This window comes from Telmatherina bonti (assembly GCF_933228915.1).
Source record: "Telmatherina bonti genome assembly, chromosome: 17".
In the NCBI taxonomy this organism is placed as follows: domain Eukaryota; kingdom Metazoa; phylum Chordata; class Actinopteri; order Atheriniformes; family Telmatherinidae; genus Telmatherina; species Telmatherina bonti.
Genome location: NC_136615.1, coordinates 10,554,909 through 10,574,267, shown reverse-complemented (window position 1 = coordinate 10,574,267; position 19,359 = coordinate 10,554,909). Strand labels below are relative to the sequence as shown.

At 38.1% G+C, this 19,359-nt stretch overlaps 1 protein-coding gene across 1 annotated transcript in view; it reads left to right on the top strand.

The window, feature by feature from the left end:
• ap3b1a (adaptor related protein complex 3 subunit beta 1a) overlaps positions 1-18,016 on the top strand; it is a 75,962-nt gene extending 57,946 nt beyond the window's left edge. The window contains exons 24-27 of the mRNA XM_079257047.1: positions 3,479-3,563; positions 6,211-6,308; positions 7,073-7,211; positions 17,407-18,016. Of these exons, the coding sequence (XP_079113173.1) occupies positions 3,479-3,563; positions 6,211-6,308; positions 7,073-7,211; positions 17,407-17,560 (476 nt within the window). The 3' untranslated portion in view covers positions 17,561-18,016. The remainder of the gene's footprint in view (positions 1-3,478; positions 3,564-6,210; positions 6,309-7,072; positions 7,212-17,406) is intronic.
• Positions 18,017-19,359: the final 1,343 nt, after the last annotated feature.

Here is a 19,359-nt window from a genome sequence, read left to right as displayed (position 1 = left end):
TGCATTTATGTATCTCCAGGCATGACAGTGGTGGGTTGTGACCAGTTCATTTCCGGTAAAGATGGCGCGGTATGAAATATGAAACAGCGAATTTCAGAGTTTTAGAAAAGAAAATAAGGGAGTATAGCTTTGAAAAGTTGTACCAAATTCTCCACAGCAAATAGAAAACCCCAAAATAACGCTACGTGGCTACCCTGCATAAGCTGCAGATTTTATGAGACTTGAGGCTATAGTGCTAAACACTGTTCGATAGAAACACCTGCAAGTCGCAATTGTTTGTCGAAACTTAGAAATATCGCTTTTATTTTGCGAAAAAATGTCATGTAAATGCAGCTATTGACATCATATCCTCCAGTTGTGAAGTTACACTGTTTACAAACCGATCCACATCGACACCTGGTTTCAGACATGATCAGTTTCATAAAGGCTCATCCCCAGTTTCGTGTAGATGAAAGGGCGGACTGCTAAAATACTGTTATTTTACTGCAATTCAGCCCTTTAGTGTATCTTATTAGCATTTTATTCATAAAATTTGTTCTGCAAGGCTGAAATATAAACATTTAAACACGATTTATACTAAATAAGTCATTTTCACACTTTTTTTTAGTTTTCCATGTTAATTTATGACACTTAAAATCACGACATATAAGAAAATAAGTTAAACGCATATGTGTGTGTCGTCCTGCACAGTAATACAATACCTCGCTACAAAAACAGATGAGCATCAACATTTGTCTTGGCGGATTTTATTTTATATAATTTTGGTAAAAATCTTCCATAAATGTGTCTCTCTACTTTGTTGTAAAGATGAATAAAATAAAAAAATTACGTGTGAATGATCAGTTGAATTAAAATGAAATGGCCTTGATAGTTTTCGTTTATTGACAAAGTTTGTTAATTTTAACACAAGTGCTTCAGTTTTATATTCAGATTTAGTGTCATAGTACCCTTTTTAGTATTGATTTATGACTGTCTTTGTCCTGTGAGTTTGAGGTCACCCTTGTTCCTTTGCAACAGCTTTTAGAGATTTCTGCATCTATGATTGTTTGCCCAGACAGATATTAAATCATCATCAGCTTATCAGAAGCCTCTGAGCCTTTTTGCTCTCACTTCAGCAAATAGCCCTGTCCCATTTCCCCACTCTGAAAACAGCCGATATTACTTCTTCTAATCCCTGCTCTTTAATATCGATCAGGACCAAAGCACAAACACCATCTCCATATTTCTTCACACCCTGTGTATGATTCTACACTCTGTAAAATAAGTGAGAGACCAGCGCTCTTTCAAAATGTTCATTTCATGTGTGCATGAAACACACATACACACACCAAGACAGAGAAAAGTGGTGTGCAATGGAGCATGTCAAAACTGTCAATTGCAGGGGATTGATTGGGCATTGAAGGAACTCAAGCAGCCAAACAGTGGGTAATTTGGATCGATTGAGACGGGCTACTGTGAGCTGGCGGCTGGATTTAGTTTGGATAAGTTGCAGGGGATGAATACAGACAAAGCTTTATGTAGTGTTGTTTTGTGTTTGTTAGGTGAAGGGTAATACATGACAGTTTGTATTTAGTAAAAAAAAAAAATTGCTCTTTGACTAAAAGGTACATTACTTTATGCTGCTGCTTAGTTTTATGTGACCAAGAGGTGATCTGTATGACAGGTTAAAAGAAAGTGTTTTTATTTACTTCCTGTTTGTCCACCAACATCCTTTAAACCAGCCAACAGCTTACATGTTCAGTAATTAGTTACAACTACTAAAGTTTTTACTTGTTATTTCTGTGGAAGGCATATAAGTAATAGTTTCTATTTCAGCAGAGGATAACATTGCTAATGGCTTTAACCAAATGGAAATTTCTGGAATTTGAACTGAAGCCCCAAAATGATGCAGAAATGATCATCTTAGTGATTTCCTTATGTTCTATCTGTAGTTTGTTCTTACATTTTGCAATGCAGGTGAGGATATTTCTGGCATTAAATGTGCCATAAATTAAATTGAAAAGCATATCTGGTCAAACAAAGGCTTGGCCTCTGGGTCTGATAAATGAAGCCAACATAGAAGTACTGAAAACTGTAGTTCTTCCATTGGCCAGTAGAGGCCACCGCACAGACTTAAATGCTCAAGTTCCAAAATATATTTTAGACCAGTAGTCCAGACCATCCTCAGGTGTGTTGAAAAAGCGTTCAGTTTCCATGGCTACGGAAACAATTGGTTTTAGAGAGTTTTTTTCCTACTTTGTTTTTCTACACTGTAGATTAAAAAAAAAAAAAATTAATACTGATCCAGAGAAGTGATTCAATCACTGTGTTTTAGCAGATGTAACTGGGTTTAAATTTGTTTAAACACAAGGCATTTGGTTAAAATTCAACCATTTACTCTGCGTTAAGGTGGACATTTTTGTACTTACGGGTGGGACTGTAAGCGTTGCGGTCGGTAAAAAAAATGTAGTTCCCTGTAACTCAGTCTAAGTTTGATAGTGAAATTGCAAACTCACAGATTTCAAACTGTCTTTCATGAACAGATTTATCATCGGTTAGGTGTTGTTTAGGGCATGATGGGGGTAAGTAATGCGGATGTATGCAATTAAACTATTAGACCAATAAGTTTATAGTGAATGGATATATTTATAACTTTGCTGTGCTGTGTCTGACTACTCCACTGCAGTTTTTATCCTATGAACAGTCTAATTTTTAACTTTATCACACTCTATTTTAGGAGAAATATTGTGATATTAAAAGAAGGATTTCCTTCTTGCATCCTCTTCCTTAATTATTCATAAAAAAGGCACCTTCAGATTAAAGTCTTACCTGTTTATCTAATGATTTATATCAACAAAGATGGAATATAAAGGTAAATCTGGAGACAGAGAGCCTGATAGAAGTGAAATCTAGATTAGAAGTGAGCCCTTGATGGATGTGTTTTCAGAGGGATTCCTCTGGAGTCTGTGCTTTCTGTTCTACCTGAGGAAAGGTTATCCAGTTAAACAGATCTCCTCCATGGAGAGAGAATCAAAGGACGGCGGGGAGGCATGGAGGATGTTTCTGTCTGTCTTGTAACCCTCGTCCTCCTCTAGCATCCAGCTGTCCAGACTCTCTCTGTTCAGCGTTTTTTGGTTTTGCTTAACTGTCCTCCAGCTTGTGTTTTACATGCGCCGTCTGTCTTTCGCTCCTTCCTGCTCAACGCTGATGCAGTTTCTGACAAGCCTGTTGTTTCGGAAATGTGCTAGTCCTTCAGGTGTTTTTATTTTTTTCTTTCACAGAGGCTAGAGTTGCTGGGAATGAGATTGAAGGATAGATTTCTCACACATGGTGGCCTTGCTTTGTGATGTAGAAAACACAAGTGGTGTAGATGCTTGTCTGTTCCACTCTGCTGCTGCCCCCTCTCCTCCTCCACTTTGCTTCATCCTTTCCCCACACTGTGCACTCAACCCTTGTCACTCAATCTTTTGTTTTCCTCTCATTTTTCTTCTCCTCTCAGAGCGGTTGGAGCAGGGGGCTTCGGTGACAGTCTCCATGGGTATTGACTTCAGTGACTCGACACAAGCAGCCAACTTCCAGTTGTGGTGAGAACCTGACAGACTCATCTTTGTTTCGCACCTCCAGATGTACATCTTTTTCACTCTCGTTCACCTCTCCTCATCATCACTGCTACCTTTTTATTTTCGCCCCTCTCATCTGTTCTTTGTTCATTTTGCTTTTCCTACCTGCTCTGTGCCAGCACTCCCAGGTGAGACATCAGCCACGATTGATCCCAGTTCACTTGGATAACAATTATTCCTCCTCTAATCAGCCCCGGCCCAAATCAGCCCGCTGAATGCCATTGGCACCGCTGCTCAGCCGATCAATAACCTTATCAGAAAATCTGTTTGAGATGGGGGAATCAATCCGGCTCAGAATGCCATTCACAGAGTTGTGGTTTGCAAAGCAATCAGAGGAGAAACATTTCATACACAAACAGAGCAGAAGCACAGGCAGGTGCACAAAACGCACAATTCCTGACAGGTTTCCGTGAGTTCACGGAGATTTAGATCAGTTTAAACTTCAGAACTGAGAGTATTTGCACTTTTATTTCTTCTATAAGGAACACCAGCTTTGCTTGTAGATAAAGCCATTTTCATGCAGATTTTTGACCATTAAAGGCTTCATCGTGCTGTTATCCGGCTCAGAATGGATGTAATGTATGTCACCCTTCCTGGCCTCTGGTAACATTTAGTACAACACCTTTTTTTCATGTCAGAAGCTGTTTTTAAACGTTCTTCTACATGGTTTTTAACAACAGGACCGCTGATAGTTCATGAGCTAAAAGTTCAGCCTCAGAACTTTACTTTTATTTATTTTTCTTATTATTATAAGTCCAATTTAAACTTTTTTTTTTACAGCCTTAGATGTTAGATTTTTACTTGGTGGTGTTAATTCTCCATTTTTTCCCCCAAGAAAATCCATAAGGTTTATTGAGGATGTTTTTATACTTGCAATATTTCCATTTCAGAATGCTTTCAGTCATTTGGACATTCGTCACACTTTGATTGATGATCAGAAATATGTATCTCAACGCCCAGTCCCAAGAGTCCCACAATGTGTTTTGATATTTATTTGTGCAGCCTTTTATGGCACATTCACTAAACCCACAGGTCATATTTCTATAACAACAGATATTAGTTGTTATTATTAGTACAACATGCCACAGGTGAATGGAGTATTAAAATGCAAAAAGCATAAACATCTGTCATGAAATGAAATTTCTTACACTACAATAATAAAGTCAAAACATGAAGATAAATGCTTCCAGCAATATTTAGGGGGTCTTCAGGGATCTATGATTAGACCAGGTCATGTGACACTTTTAAAGAACTTTGCTGGCACTGTGCTGAGCAGGCATTGCTTTCCTTTCAACATATCAATGTATTAATCATTCTGTCATTTTTAAAAAATAATTATATTGAATAGAAAAGTGGTCAACAGTCCCTGTAGGTTTCAGGATTTTTGTAGATTATTTGGGCACAGTATGTTTAATAAAGGTTAAACCTAAAAATAATTACCAGATCAGAAAGGTTTATTGTGCAGGAAAAAGAAACAAACAAGTTAACATGTGCATGGAAAATTTTTTTTTTTTTTTTTGTGGTAAATAAAGGCAAAAATAAAAAAACAACCAAGATAGGCTTGGACCTTTCAGGGTTCAATTTGACCAAATTGTACGTTGACTTTTTTTTATATAGTGCTTAAAATATAAAAGTATGTATAAAAACAAAACAAAACAAACAAAAAAATCTTTGATGCAAAATTAATGATCCTTTGTTAGTATATGAACTCATGATGCCAAAGTGCCATGGATCACAGTCATGTTTTTTTTTTTTTCTGTGACAATATTTTGTTCAAAACATCACTATTAAGTTTTAATTGAATAGATATGCCATTGGGCTTTTCTCCTTCTGCAGTCTGGATATTTCTTGTGACTCCAGTTAAAACTAGAAAAGCACTAGTAGAGCACAAACCTCCGCCAGGCACAATGTTAAAGAATCCCTGAAGAAGTTCCTGGATCCAAACGGTGATCCAGATCATCACCAACATTGAATCAGTTCTTCCTTTTCACATTTCCAACAACTCCTGAAGATTTAATGAAAATCTGTCCATGACTTTTATCTTGAACACAAACAAACAGATAAACGCCAGTAAAAACAAAACCTCCTTGGTGGAGGTAAATATCACCATCTACATGTTCCTGCTAGATGAACACAGACTCTCACAGGCTTTTCACACTTTAGCTTTTAATTACACTTAACAGTAACGTAATGATTTAATGTTTGCTCCAGAAAAGTCTTTATTTCCACCACTACCCCATCACTGTTTGCTGTGTTTATCCGTTCTTGGTGTAAAGGAGGAGAAAAATGCTGCCTTTAAGCCAAAGCTAGAAGCAGAATCCAAACTTTAAGCTTTGTTTTCTTGCCTCCTCATTTTGTACCAGGCAATACTTATCCAGTGTGATGGTAACGTTTACAATCCTTTGAGGATCTTTGGTAGGATTATGCTGATTTGTGTGCATTTTCATGTGGCTGTATGCAGTTTTTATGGGTATTAGCTCCAAACCAGTCAGACCAAAATCCCTGCATTTTATACAAATTTCCATTCAGTTGCTTTCAGATATTGGAAAAACAAGCATCTATGAGATGTGTTGACGTTGCTTTTTCCTGCACTTCTCTTTTCTTTCTTCAGCACCAGAGAGGACCAGTTCAGTGTGTCTATTCAGCCTGCTGTGGGTGAGCTCCTAATGCCCAGTACCATGACAGAACCGGACTTCTGCAAGGAGCAAGGTGAGCTAAAATTTACAGAGATTTGAAAGTTTATTTATATTTGTTACAAGCGAATAGAAGATCAGTCTGGACAAAGTTTTTTTGTTTCTGTCTTTGTCGTTGTGCAGAAGATGATTTGAATTCACTTTTCTGTCTTCTGACATGTTTAAGATTGAAAACATTTTATTTTACATGAGTGACAACGTCCTGCTGATAATGTCAGAATAAGACATGTTAGCCTATTTGTGGGTTTGGTGCACCATAAAGTTCCTCCTGTAGAAGCGCGTACTGTGGGGGGGTTTAAGAGAGCCGAGATCATATTTATATCCAAGTCATGAGTGTGTTTTTAAGTGCCTCCTAAGTGGCACTCGTGCATTAATTAATTTTCATCCACTGTTTGCTGTGTTGGAATAAATAAATCTGCACTCGAGCGCAGAAAAGGGATTTAAAACTGAAGAACAACTTGTTTTGCAGGACAATTTTCTCTTGAAAAAAATATCTTTTATCTATGTCAGTGGAGTGATAATCATTTATTCTAGCTAAATTAATCACATTTATCTCTGTTCTGTATTTCAAATCCTTGCAAAAAAAACTCTCCATTTTCATTTGAATTGAATTGTTTTACTCTTTTGCATACATCAAGGTTGTGAGTATTTTGAAGGAGTCCTGCCAAGAGACGTTTCATTATTTTATTAAAGTCAAATATGTTTAATATTCTTCTGTAATGGAGTTAACTGTATTTTTATGAGCTTCATTTGATGGTTGATTATTTTACATCTTCTCAGGAAAACTCCTGGGCATGAATGAGACCTCTGCAACCATCACCATGGCAACAGCCAACACTTCCAGCCAGGTCATTAACAAGCAGATCCTGTCTGTCGCCAATTTAGGTGTGGTTTCGTCAAGCCAGAGCAACTTCCACAGGTGAGATGTCTGCAGCCGAGCATGAATTAAAACATTATCATTTTTTATTATTACATTATTTTATATTACATTATGTATATTCATATTATTTTATATTAAATTTTATATATATATATATATATATATATATATATATATATATATATATATATATATATATATATATATATATTATTTGTATATTAAATTATTGAAGAAAAAACAAAACCAAACCAAATCCAAAAATATTCCACGTTAAAAACCTGATAAAGGCTGATGGGGAAAAGTTTCATGGGAAGTTAAGGACATTGACATTTTTTTTGTTATAAAGAAACTTGAAAAGAGGAGAGCTCCGTTTTTCAGCACAATATGTTTAATAGGATCTGTTAAACAAAAATTCATCAGGTTTAAATACATAAAGCTAAACATGTTTCGTAGTAGACAAGTGGGTTTTTAGGTTTGCTTTGAAATGTCACCAGGACATACCTGTCGGATGTTGAGAGGCTGATTGCTCCACAGCATCGATACACTAAAGAATATGAAAAATATACAACTTTACCAGGTCAGATAGGTGTGATGGTGCGATGCCATTTCCTGTTTTATGTGGAAGAAGAAAGATTCATTCACATGAGGATAGTCCGCTAGACTCGGCTCAGTTGTAGATGGGGTGTGTCCCTTCAGACCGAGATTGCATTCACGTTGCACTTTGGTCAAACGCACCAAACCTTTACAGTAATATATCTCCATTTCCACCAAAGCCGTGAGTTAAATATGGAGAAGAAACTATGGCTGTTTTGGAGTTTTTTTTTTTTTTTTTTGTCTTATGCAAGTATACTGCAGAAATACACTGCAACGATGGATGCAGTATGAACAAAAGACGAGGCAGAGGACCCTTAACGCCATTGCTATGTATTTACCCACAATGCAACACTACACTAAATGCAGGAAGTGACACTTTTTTTTTTGTAGTCTGCTTCCTGTATTTGGTCCCCTTGAAACGGGCCGAGACCTGCGTTTGTAGGCGGTCCAAGTCCGCTTGTTTGGTCAGAATCAGAATTTGTTTGGCGCATTCACACTTCCCAAAACGAAGCGGGCTTTCTGAGCAAACGGATGAGGATTTGTATCAAAACGGCTGATCTGAACGGTGAAAGTCTGCTTTCACCTGAACAGGAAGCCGGTTACGTGAACCCAACACCAGGGATTTGCTCAAATGTATTCACTTTCGCTGTAAAAATGTATTAAAAACTGCTTTTCTGACTTATTTTAAAAAGCTAACTCAGTGCAGATTGTGAGATGCTTCCTCCATCAGGATTTTTTCGTCCAGCCGTTTAGTAATAATGAAATAAAAAGGAAGCAAGTTCAGACATTTGACTTGGACAGACTTTAACGAGTGATGCACCGATGACAAAGTGCGATCTGTTCTTTCTGAGACGAATGTTTCAGAGTGCATGTGTCCATTAAAACGGCATCTTGGGTGGGGTTTTGTTGAACAGTGTGTATCGGTAAAGTGTGTGTTTCCCCGCCAGCATCACACAAACATGCCAGGGGAATGCCCTGAGAAGCCTGGCTGTGTAATTGGTGTACACAGAGTGTGCTAATGAGCTTCCTCCTCTGTCACGCACACCCGAACACCTGATAGATAATTACACCTCCCGCTCTCCCTCTGTTTCCTGCTCTGTCTCTCTTCTAATTCATCTCTGCGCCTTCATCTGTCTCTCCCTCAGCACTGCTGTCTCTCTTTCACTTCCTCTTTGTCTTTCACTCCATCCCGCTGCACCACCTCTTGCTGTCTGTTACCTGGTTGTCTTTCAGTGATGATTTCTTCATGGATTGAGGCTGAAATGTCTGAGACGTTGGATAAATAAGGGACAGAGAGGAAGTTGGGAGGGAAAAACTAGGGGGGGAAACATTTGCACAAGGGCACAGAGAGCTGAGAGACTGAGTGGAAATCAATGTTAGCCAGTGAGAGAGGCCTGCACCCAATAAGCCCATACTTCATTCAGAATAACCAATAGCTCAAATGACTCCATGCTATCAATCTCCTTTCTGCCTCTGATGGCTCAAGAGGACAACACCGTCTCAGTGTTACCCCGTAGTCTCACAGTAATGAGGGTTCTTGTCCGTTTTGTCCTCACCATGACCAGCTGGTCCATACTGTCTTTGGAGGTCCAGTTGTTGGAGATGATGGAGATCCTGATTCAGACAAATTCTCAGTATAGGTAGAGGGTCCAGCAGGCTTCTCTCTGAGCAACGCTCAGCTGATGTGGTTGTAGATTGTACAGTGAAAGTACACGCCTGAATGTGATTTAAGTTTCAACGCAAACCTTAAAACACTCGCACATCATTTACTTTGTCTACACTACCTTATCATCTGCTTGGAAAGTCTCACTAGCTGCTCTTTAGACTTGTGTAAACACAACAAAGCTACTCTGTCTGTCACTGGGAGACATCATTTGTTATTATCACTTCCAAAACTTGTTACTCTATCCCTAACTATCTCCTAATGTCTGCACGGATGCTGGGAGAGGAAGGTGTTTAACTGCTGCTGCATCTGTGGGAAATCAGCGGCAGAAACTGCTGAGTCATGAGTTGCTTCCTTTTAAAGTATGTAAGATTTTCAATATTTTCAATATAAATTAACTACAATAACTACAATCATAATTAGATAGTTTTTTTAAAAAAACATGTAGGTTCCAGTCTGTCCATATTTGATGTGTTATTAAATTACAAGTTTAATTAATGACAAAGACCCTTCTTAAATGTTTGCCTACCAGTAAAAAAAAAAAAAAGTGCTTTTTGTCATTTGTCATTAATTAAACTTGTAATTCAATAACACATCAGATATGGACAGACTGGAACCTACATGTTCAAAAAAACTTTCTAATTATGATTGTAGTGATTTTATTAGTTAATTTATTTAGAAAATATTGAAAATCTTACATACTCCACCTTTAATTCATAAAGATGTAAATAATTTGGGCACAGAAAGCAGCAGATCTTACGGCTGACTCTCACAGCCCTGGTGGGAAAAGTGATGATTAATGATGACATGACACTTTCATGTCGGGTAGTTTTGATGTGAATGTGTCTCTTTGTGTCTGAGTTAATATTTTTTCTTTTTTTTTTTTCCTTTTTTTTTTTTTTTTTTTTTTTTTTTTACAGTGAACATGGTTACATGATACATTCTAATCATGCCCAATTTGACATTACCTACGTAACAAAATGAAACATAAATATCAGGGGTATGAAAAGTCTGATATTAAAGAAAGAAAAAGTACAACAATAACACATAAAATCAAAACAACCAAGCACACACACACACACACACACACACACACACACACACACACACACACACACACACACTGACAAGAAAAAAACAAAAAAACAAACCCTGAGAGGATTGTTTTGATATTCATATACAGTAAAAAAAAAAAAAAGAAAAAAAAAAAAGAAAAAAGACACAGGATAATTTTACATGTAAACCTTATCAGCAGCACATCCCAACTTCATTTCCATGGTAGATGTTCCGTCTCATCAAGTAAAGCTAAGAAAGGCTTCCACACCTTCTGATAGTAGTTTTGTTTATGTCGCCTGCTAAAACGAATCTGTTCCATCCTGGAGACAGATACCTTTCCATTACGCCACCTCTTAAAACATGGGGGTGTTGGAGACTTCCAGTTCCAGTTCTGTGTCTGAGTTATTGTGTGATAAGTGCTGATTGAGCTTGTTTGCACGCCACAGTCTGCTCAGCTGTGATGTTTCCTCGCTTCATGTGAGTTGTTGATCAGTATCGGTGTTAAAGGTTACATGTGTGTTTAAATGTGTTTATGCTATGAGAAAATGAGCTGTGTCCACTGTTGGTGCACTGACTGCTGCAACCTTGGTGGAAAAATAAGCATTTGCACTCAAATAATGAGCTAATGCCAAAATAATGGTTAAGATGTGAGCAGGTTATTTCACCGGTTGAAGAATAGCTGTAATACACTGATGTGTGTGATGGGCCTTTATCGGTTGTTTATATTATTCAGTGTTTAGGTTCTCGATGTCGTTCATGCTTTGTCACAGAGACGATTAATTAAACATGCCAACTGAAGATCTATTCATTTTGTTGATTAAGAAGTAAAACTGCTCTAAAATGAAATGATTTAGTTTTTAATAACAAAACATCTTCAAGTTTTGGACTTGCTGAGACAAAACAAGAAACTGGAATGCTTTGATGGACAGTTTCCACGTTTGCATGTTTTTGGGTGTTAATTGATTAAAAATAACCCATTTCAACACTGATTGGAGAGTTTGTTTGGCAGGTCTTTGGCTTATTGACAGCTTCTCTATCTTTACTTGTTGCAACTTCAGTTGTTTTGGTTTTTTTTTTATTTTTCATTTATCAGCCATATCAGTTATACAGCTCTGCCAGCAAATATTTTGTTGTTGCAGATCATTTTGACAGAAAAGGTGAAAATTACCGACAGAAAAACAAAAGCAGTTTTCAGACTTCAGAAGCTGAAATCTGAAAGAAATGTGCATGTTTTGCTTTACTGGAGATAATTATTAACGTACTCATCAGGGTTCCACAGTGATGGCACCATTATTGGTGTATTGCTGCTTTATTTGCTTTGAATAATGCACACATGCACACACAGCAAAGTGATCGATCAGTTCGGATACACCCACTGAGAGCTTATTGTAGAGGTCGCTCTGCATTATATGTGATGTGTAAGCTGACCTCTATCCAGGCTTCTTTTTTTCCTTATTGGTCTGAAAAATGCCTGGAATTTGGGGTTGATTAGCGGAAATGTGCCCTTTGGATTTGAATAGATTGTTTCAACACAAGCTTTCATAATAATAAAGCTGAGTTATGAGTGAATGTTTGCGATCCAGGTTTAAACAAAGCATTTGCACTTTCCTCTCTCACCAGCAGGGTGCAGCACTGCTTTTCCCAAACATGTCAAAGCCAAGCGGAGATGAGGAGGAGGAGGGAGAGAAGGGGGAGGCAGGGAGGGATGCCACTGAAACACAGAAATTGATTGCTGGAAAGGAGGATGGCAATAAATCAAGCAGGAAAGCAAATGTAGAAAACGCTGTTCTAGTTTATGTCTAAACAGGCGGAATAGAATAAATGTGCTCTATTTTTCAGTCCGTTTGAAAGCAAATTTGATCAAATTTTGCATGCATTTCCAATCCCTCTGGTTAGAGCCTAATTTTCAAAGAAGAAAAAAAAAACCTGAAGTCTTTGATTTATAAGCTGTGCTTTCTCTTTACACCGGGATATAATTACATTATGTTTCCTTAAAAACAGAATTTCTCTGTTCGGTTCCGCTTCTGAATTTAATTGACTGTCATTTATAACCCGACTAATGAAGCGATGATCTCAGCAAAGATTGCTGAAGAACAGTCTGTGATGACCATGTGGGGTCACATGTTTAACTTGCTCCTAGTTGTTGCATATTCTTCTTTTTTCTTCTTCTGTTTGTCCTCTCCTGCCTTCTCCTCCATCTGCCCCGCTGCCCTTCCACTGCGGCGCTGCGGTTCATCCGTATGGCTGAGCTCTGGAGATCTGTGGACGGTTCCTGTTTCTAATCGAGGCTAATAGCTTTGGCCATCTGCCCGATCTTGGTCTGCTGGCTTGTGTTCAGCTCTGGTCTGGCTTTGCTGACCACTCAGCTGAAGGACGCTCCTCCACTTGTCCACATGGCTCAGAACCAGCAGCAAACGACGACACATCTGGCTCGGGCTTTTCTCATTCTGATGGAAACAGGCAATCTTTTTGTCCTGACTCATTTCCCGAGAATCATACAAGGTTTAGTGTTGTTTTGTTTCAGAGGTGAATCCTCTGCAGCCCGTGTCCTCTCTGCATGCAGGTGGATGTAAGGTTGAACCCACTTTGTGTTTGCAGTGGCAGGGTGCAGAGGAGGCAGATGGCACACACAGGCTTTCCACACTGAGGAGAATCTCAGATAATTGGAGAGTGATGCTTAGCCCTGCCCTGCCGATCGATGCCAATCCACCTGCTCTAAGTCCAGGGGTTATGCTTTGCTTTTCTTTCCATACACTGCAATTAATCCAGTGTTTAGCCCAGTATGTGAGGAGTGCAGAATACCAATGACCCGTTTAAGGCAAGCCCGACCTTAATCGCTCCCTTCTAGTCCTTTAAAAATGCACTGATGTTGCATTAGAGCCGCCTCTGATCTGGTTTTCGTACCTGAACACAGCAGAGGGCATTCAATGCAAATACATTTACAAATCAAACGCAATCAAAAGCTGCTCTTGTTTCTTCTGCCGGCTCTTATTACCACACATGAACAAAAGCAAACGGCAGCGTCTCCTGAGACGGAATGAAAGCAGCCTCAGGGTGGTGTTAACTGGCTGAGTAAATGATAGATTTATATCCTAAATCCATTAGCAAAGCCACAGGGACCACATAGGCACCTCAGGCTGCTGACAGAGGGGGCAACCGAGGGGCTTAAGAAACAGGACAAGCCAGTTTATGTACATGCAATATGTGAAGAAGAAGAGTCACTAAATGTCTGGAGCAAAACCAAGATGTAGGAAACATGAATGCCCAGTTAATTATTAATACAAATTCTGTTAAAGAACTTGTAATTTTGGGGGAAAAAAATCCACCTCTTCTTGTATTTCCTGCTGAAGTGGCTAATATTTTAATTAAGTCTGAGGAGGACTCTCTTTTTCCTCCCTGAGAGCTCCCTGATAAACTCCCTCTCCTCTGTTGACGGTAATTTAGCATTTCCCCAGAGACGCACCCACATACACAAGCTTCCATGAGCCAGCAACGTTTCATTGTGTGCACTCAGAATCCCCCCTCCCTCCTCTTCCTCATCTTTAATGTGTGAGCACTAATTGGTGGAAGTGTTAGTCGCTCTCGTCACGCAGCTCGGCGCGGCCGGCCTCTGTGGCTGTGCCTGTCCGCAGGCCGTCCTATGGGGGCTCTTCACAGGCTTTAGTCAGGCCTAAGTGGGACTCTTTGTGGGCTGTTTGTCAGGCCTAAGCGGGCTCCCGTAGGGGGTCTTTGTTGCGGGGATGTCGTGCTAAATGGAGGCAGATGGCTGGGAGTTAGCCACGTGAGGGGGCCCAGCTCAACTCTGTCACCCTCAGAGGGGGTCACACTGGGTCATAGCCTCAGTCTGCCTCTTGTTAGCACTCTCAATGGGAACCATGTGCGCCCAGATTTGCCCCCAGTTTTCAGGAATGGTATCCAAGGAAACCAGTGACTGAGAATTCTCCCAATGGCCCAGAGGGAGCTGGTGGGACGGGAACATCCCCCATACTGGTCCCAAGGCTCCCACGCACTCATAGACTCAGAGTCCATAAAAAGAGGCTGAATTCAGTTTGACTGGCATGAAGGGCGTGTTTCAGCTCTAATGGCTCCTTAGTCAGTCGGGATAATAGACTGTCTGTTGCTCTGCTCACTAGATTTCCTGCCGCATCGTTTTCTCTCTTTGTCTCTTTCTCTGATTTGAGGTGATTACAAGGTATTGAGATTTTTTTATGATGAGAATTTATGACTTTTAGGTTGCAATGTATGGAAATGTGTAGGTGTGTTTGTTAACACATTTTCTGTATTTTTTCTGTTTTTATGTGTGAGCTATAGTTATTCAGCGGCTATCACCATATCCAGCTTTTTATTAGAAGTAATGAATAGTAAAACTTTTGTATGAAGATGATTTGAGGTTGTACAAACGTTAATCTGTGTTGCATCATGCTAAATGTAATCCATGTCAGTTCAGCTTTATTTGTATAGCGCCACTTCACAACGATGTCGTCTCAGGGCACTTTACAGACACATCAACAGCCAATTCATAAATAGACTAGCTTATAGAAACCAGCTGATTGCATCGAATCCTGACTGACCCAACCCCCCATGCTGAGCATGCATGAGGTGACAGTAGGAAGGAAAAAACTCAATTTTAACACAAGACAGAACCTCCAGCAGAGCAGCAAAGTTTTCTAAAGGCACTTTTCAGACACTTTTAAATTAATTGTTGTCTAGTTACAGTCCAATTAAATGCACATTAGTCCAGTTTATTATAACTTTGTTCATATGGGCCAATACCTGCAGGTTTTCCACTGTATCCTTGTTCCAACACGCCTGACTCAAAAGACTTCATTGGCATAGTTGGATCCATTTAATGGAAGCAACCATGACTTTGGGTACCCCTGATATGGACCATGTCATGTAAATTATTGCCATGCTAAGAAAACCAACAGATCGTATCACATCTTGTCATTGATACAGTCCCTCTTCCTCAGCATGCACATGGTGGCAGTGGGAAGGAAACGCCTTCCTCTGTATGAAGGAAAAACCTCCAGCAGAACTAGACTCTATCATGGTGGCCATGTGCCTTGGCCAGTTGGGGGGGAAGAGGACATGAAAGAGGGATCAACAGCAAAAACACAAATTATCTATGTTCAGAGAAAAAAAAAAGAATGAAGAGAGAGAAATGGAGGAAAGTGCTAGTGCATCGTGGGATACCCCCCCAGCAGTCAGTTTTTATAGACACAAGCAGCAGCAACAAACAAGGATGACATCAAGAAAAAAAAAGTTTAAAACCAAAAGTTAAAGGATAGATCTGTTTCCTGAACCCAGACTGAGAGGTTACTCCACAGAGAGGGGTCTGATACCTGAAGCCTCTGCCTCCCATTCTACTTCTAACATAAACATAAACCTGCAGTCTGCAGAAAAAATATGGAACTATGTGATCTTAAAGGAAACAATGGAGTTTTTCCATAAATAACTTTATATTCTCCTAACTACCAGGAAAAAAAATGTAATGTAACTACAAATGTCCACTACGGAGGACATTGCTTAAACTTTTAAATATTGTGGTAAAATATAGTTATATTTATCTAAGAAACAATTTGTGTTTGTAAGATATTCAATGAAAATATAACTACAAAATTTCAAGTAAAAATCAGCACAAAGAAAAGTATTATGCACTTCTGCTCTTCCCATTAAACATGCTTGTTGCAATGGAGGACATTTTTCTTGAAGAGAGAAAGAAAGTTCACAAAGCCCCACCCCCACATATGAGGTACCATTTAAAAGCACTAAATGTCCTCTTTAAAGACCAAAAGGTGTTAGTTCAGTAGCATTCAGGGAGATTAGGTTTACAGGTCCTCCACAGAGGACAAATTGAACTACTGGTAGTCAGGAGGATATGTGATTTTTTTTTTTTTTTTCTTTTTAAAAGGTATTATAAATAATATAATATAAAAAATATATTTTATAATGTAAAATACACATATATACAATATGATAATAAATGTGTGTATGTATGTATGTGTATATATATATATATATATATATATATATATATATATATATATATGTATACATATATATGTATACATATATATGTATATATATATATATATATATATATATGTATACATATATATGTATACATATATATGTATATATATATATGTATGTACATATGTATACATACATATATATGTATATATATATATATATGTATGTATACATATGTATACATACATATATATGTATATATATATATATATGTATACATATGTATACATACATATATATGTATATATACATATATATGTATACATATATATACATACATATATATGTATGTATATATACATATATATGTATATATACATATATATGTATACATATATATACATACATATATATGTATGTATATATACATATATATGTATATATACATATATATGTATATATATATACATATATATGTGTATATATATATATATATATATGTGTGTATATATATATATATATATATATATATATATATATATATATATATATATATATATATATATATAAGAAGCCTGGATAGAGGCCTGTTCTGAGCCATGTGAACATGATGTTCATATCTATTTCTATTTAATTTGGCTCCTGGAGCGCCTATCATACCCTTTGCAGTAACAGTAATTTGTTAAAAATACATTTGATAAAACTTCCTTACAGTCTGTACTTTAGTAAAGGTGGTGGTTTAACGCTTTCATAGTTTTTATTTTTCTGCCACTTCAAAAGAAAACTGTTGAAAATTTCACATTGGTGTCATGAAATGGAGCCATGTCTGGATTTTTGTTCAAGATTTTAGATATTTAGACTTGAAATACAGAAGAATGAGATTATTTGAATAAAGTCTGTCTTGTCTTGTGTTTTACTCATCAAAGCCCCTCTTTTCACCTGCAGGTTTGCAGGACGGACAGTCAGCAGCGGAGCTCTGGTTCTAGTTTCTCTGGAGCTGAGAGAGTCCTCCAGCGCCCTGCTCACCATCAACACAGAAAAGAGCGTCATGGCGTCCATGTTGCTCCGAGACCTCAAACAAGCCCTCGCCCAGGCATAGAGTCATCTCCTCACTCCAGTTTCTGTTACGATAATGAAGTGGAACAACACTCACTGAGGTTTTCATGTAGAATGTTTTATGTTTTGAGAGAATTGTGACAGTTTTCAGATGCTCGCGGCACTTTTATACAGAAATCCAGCAGATGAAGAAGCGTAGGGCGCCATCCCAAACAGCAAAAACACTGAACCTTTACATAATTATAAATCCTCTTGCTAATGGCCCCGACGAAACATGTCTTTGTACAAACAGCTTCTTGGCAGATTAACTTTTATTTTTTGCCCCACTCAGAGTGCCAACATATCTGTCCCTTTTAGTGTTTGAGTTCTTCATGCCCATAATAAGACGGACATGATTTTTACTCATCATCATTAAACTTTAAACCCATCAGAAACTTACACAATGCCAAATATTGAAGTAGTTTTACATTCCAGCCCTTAAACGATTATTCTTGTCAAAGTGCCTTCGATTTGGGAATTGTTCATTAGACTTTTATCATGCTATCAGTGATGAATAAAAATGTGACTTTAAGAGTACAATGTCCTTGTTTTGTGTTTTTTGTTGCTGTGGCGAACGTTCTCTGGTTTGTCTAGAATCCCATCACCGTCATTTAAGGCAACGTGGCTTCAACCCATAATCATTAATGTGAGCTCCACTAATTGGTCGACATCTTGTGTCCTTATCACATCATCATTTTGATGGATCTGTCACCTCGCTGGTGACAGATCCATCTTCTCTTCATCCACCTTCTGTTCCTGTAAAAAGGAGCAGGCAGGCAGCAGTCCAGGCTTTGCTCCCTGAGCTAGTATCAGTTGTGTAAATACAAAGTTTATTCTGAATTTTTAAAAATGTCCTTTTTCAAACCAATTTGTCGTTAAATCTTTGGATTTAAGCATTTATAAGTGAATGGTGCAGACAGATGTTTTTTTTTTCCCATCCCCTGTAAAGCTAGGCACTGTGTAACCAAGTATTAACTGATTTAGTGGGAATAATTAGTTGATTTATTTTGAACAAATGAAAGAAAATAAAAGAAAAATATACGTAAATGCCTATCCGAACATATGTACATAGACACACATACGTACATATACATAGTTAGGAAGAAAATAATCATAATATTAATACTAATAACGATAAGAATAATTCCTCATCAATTTGATAATTAAATAAATTTGTGAGATAAAAGGAGTGGGAAGAAGTGTACACTTATCTGGTATTCCCACCTCTTTCTACTCATCTAGTTTCCTCTTCGGTCGCTGCCAAGAATAATGATCAGAAATTAGCTTTTATTTTTATTTTATTCACGTTTGTTTTTCTGAGCACTTTTCAGTTATAGATGGTAACAACACTACACACATTTTCATCCTGCAAATTCCAGGACCCGTTTCCCTGCGGCTTCCCCAGGCTGAGAGACTGCACATCACACGCTAGCAACTGGATATCAACACACTAGCTGCTCTGAACACACACCATGGCTGATTCAGTCAAGAAATGAAAGAGGATATTTTTGAAGGAAGTGAAGAAAAGCAAAGAAAAAGTGACAGAGCATAAGTCAACATTGGACTGACTTTTACTGACTTCAGAAAGATCGGAAATGAGACAGGATGTAAAACGGATGCCACATTAGCCTTCGTGAAGGAGTGTTGAAGCGCAATAAAAATCCCGGTGCTGCTTCTTTTGGTGTATTTGCTGTGAAATTACTTTGCTTCATCGGAAGTGTTTTATTTGTTCTTACATCTTAAGTAATGGAGGAGGGCGTGTCCAAAGCCTACAGTACTTCTTTTTCTACTTGTTCGGATTCT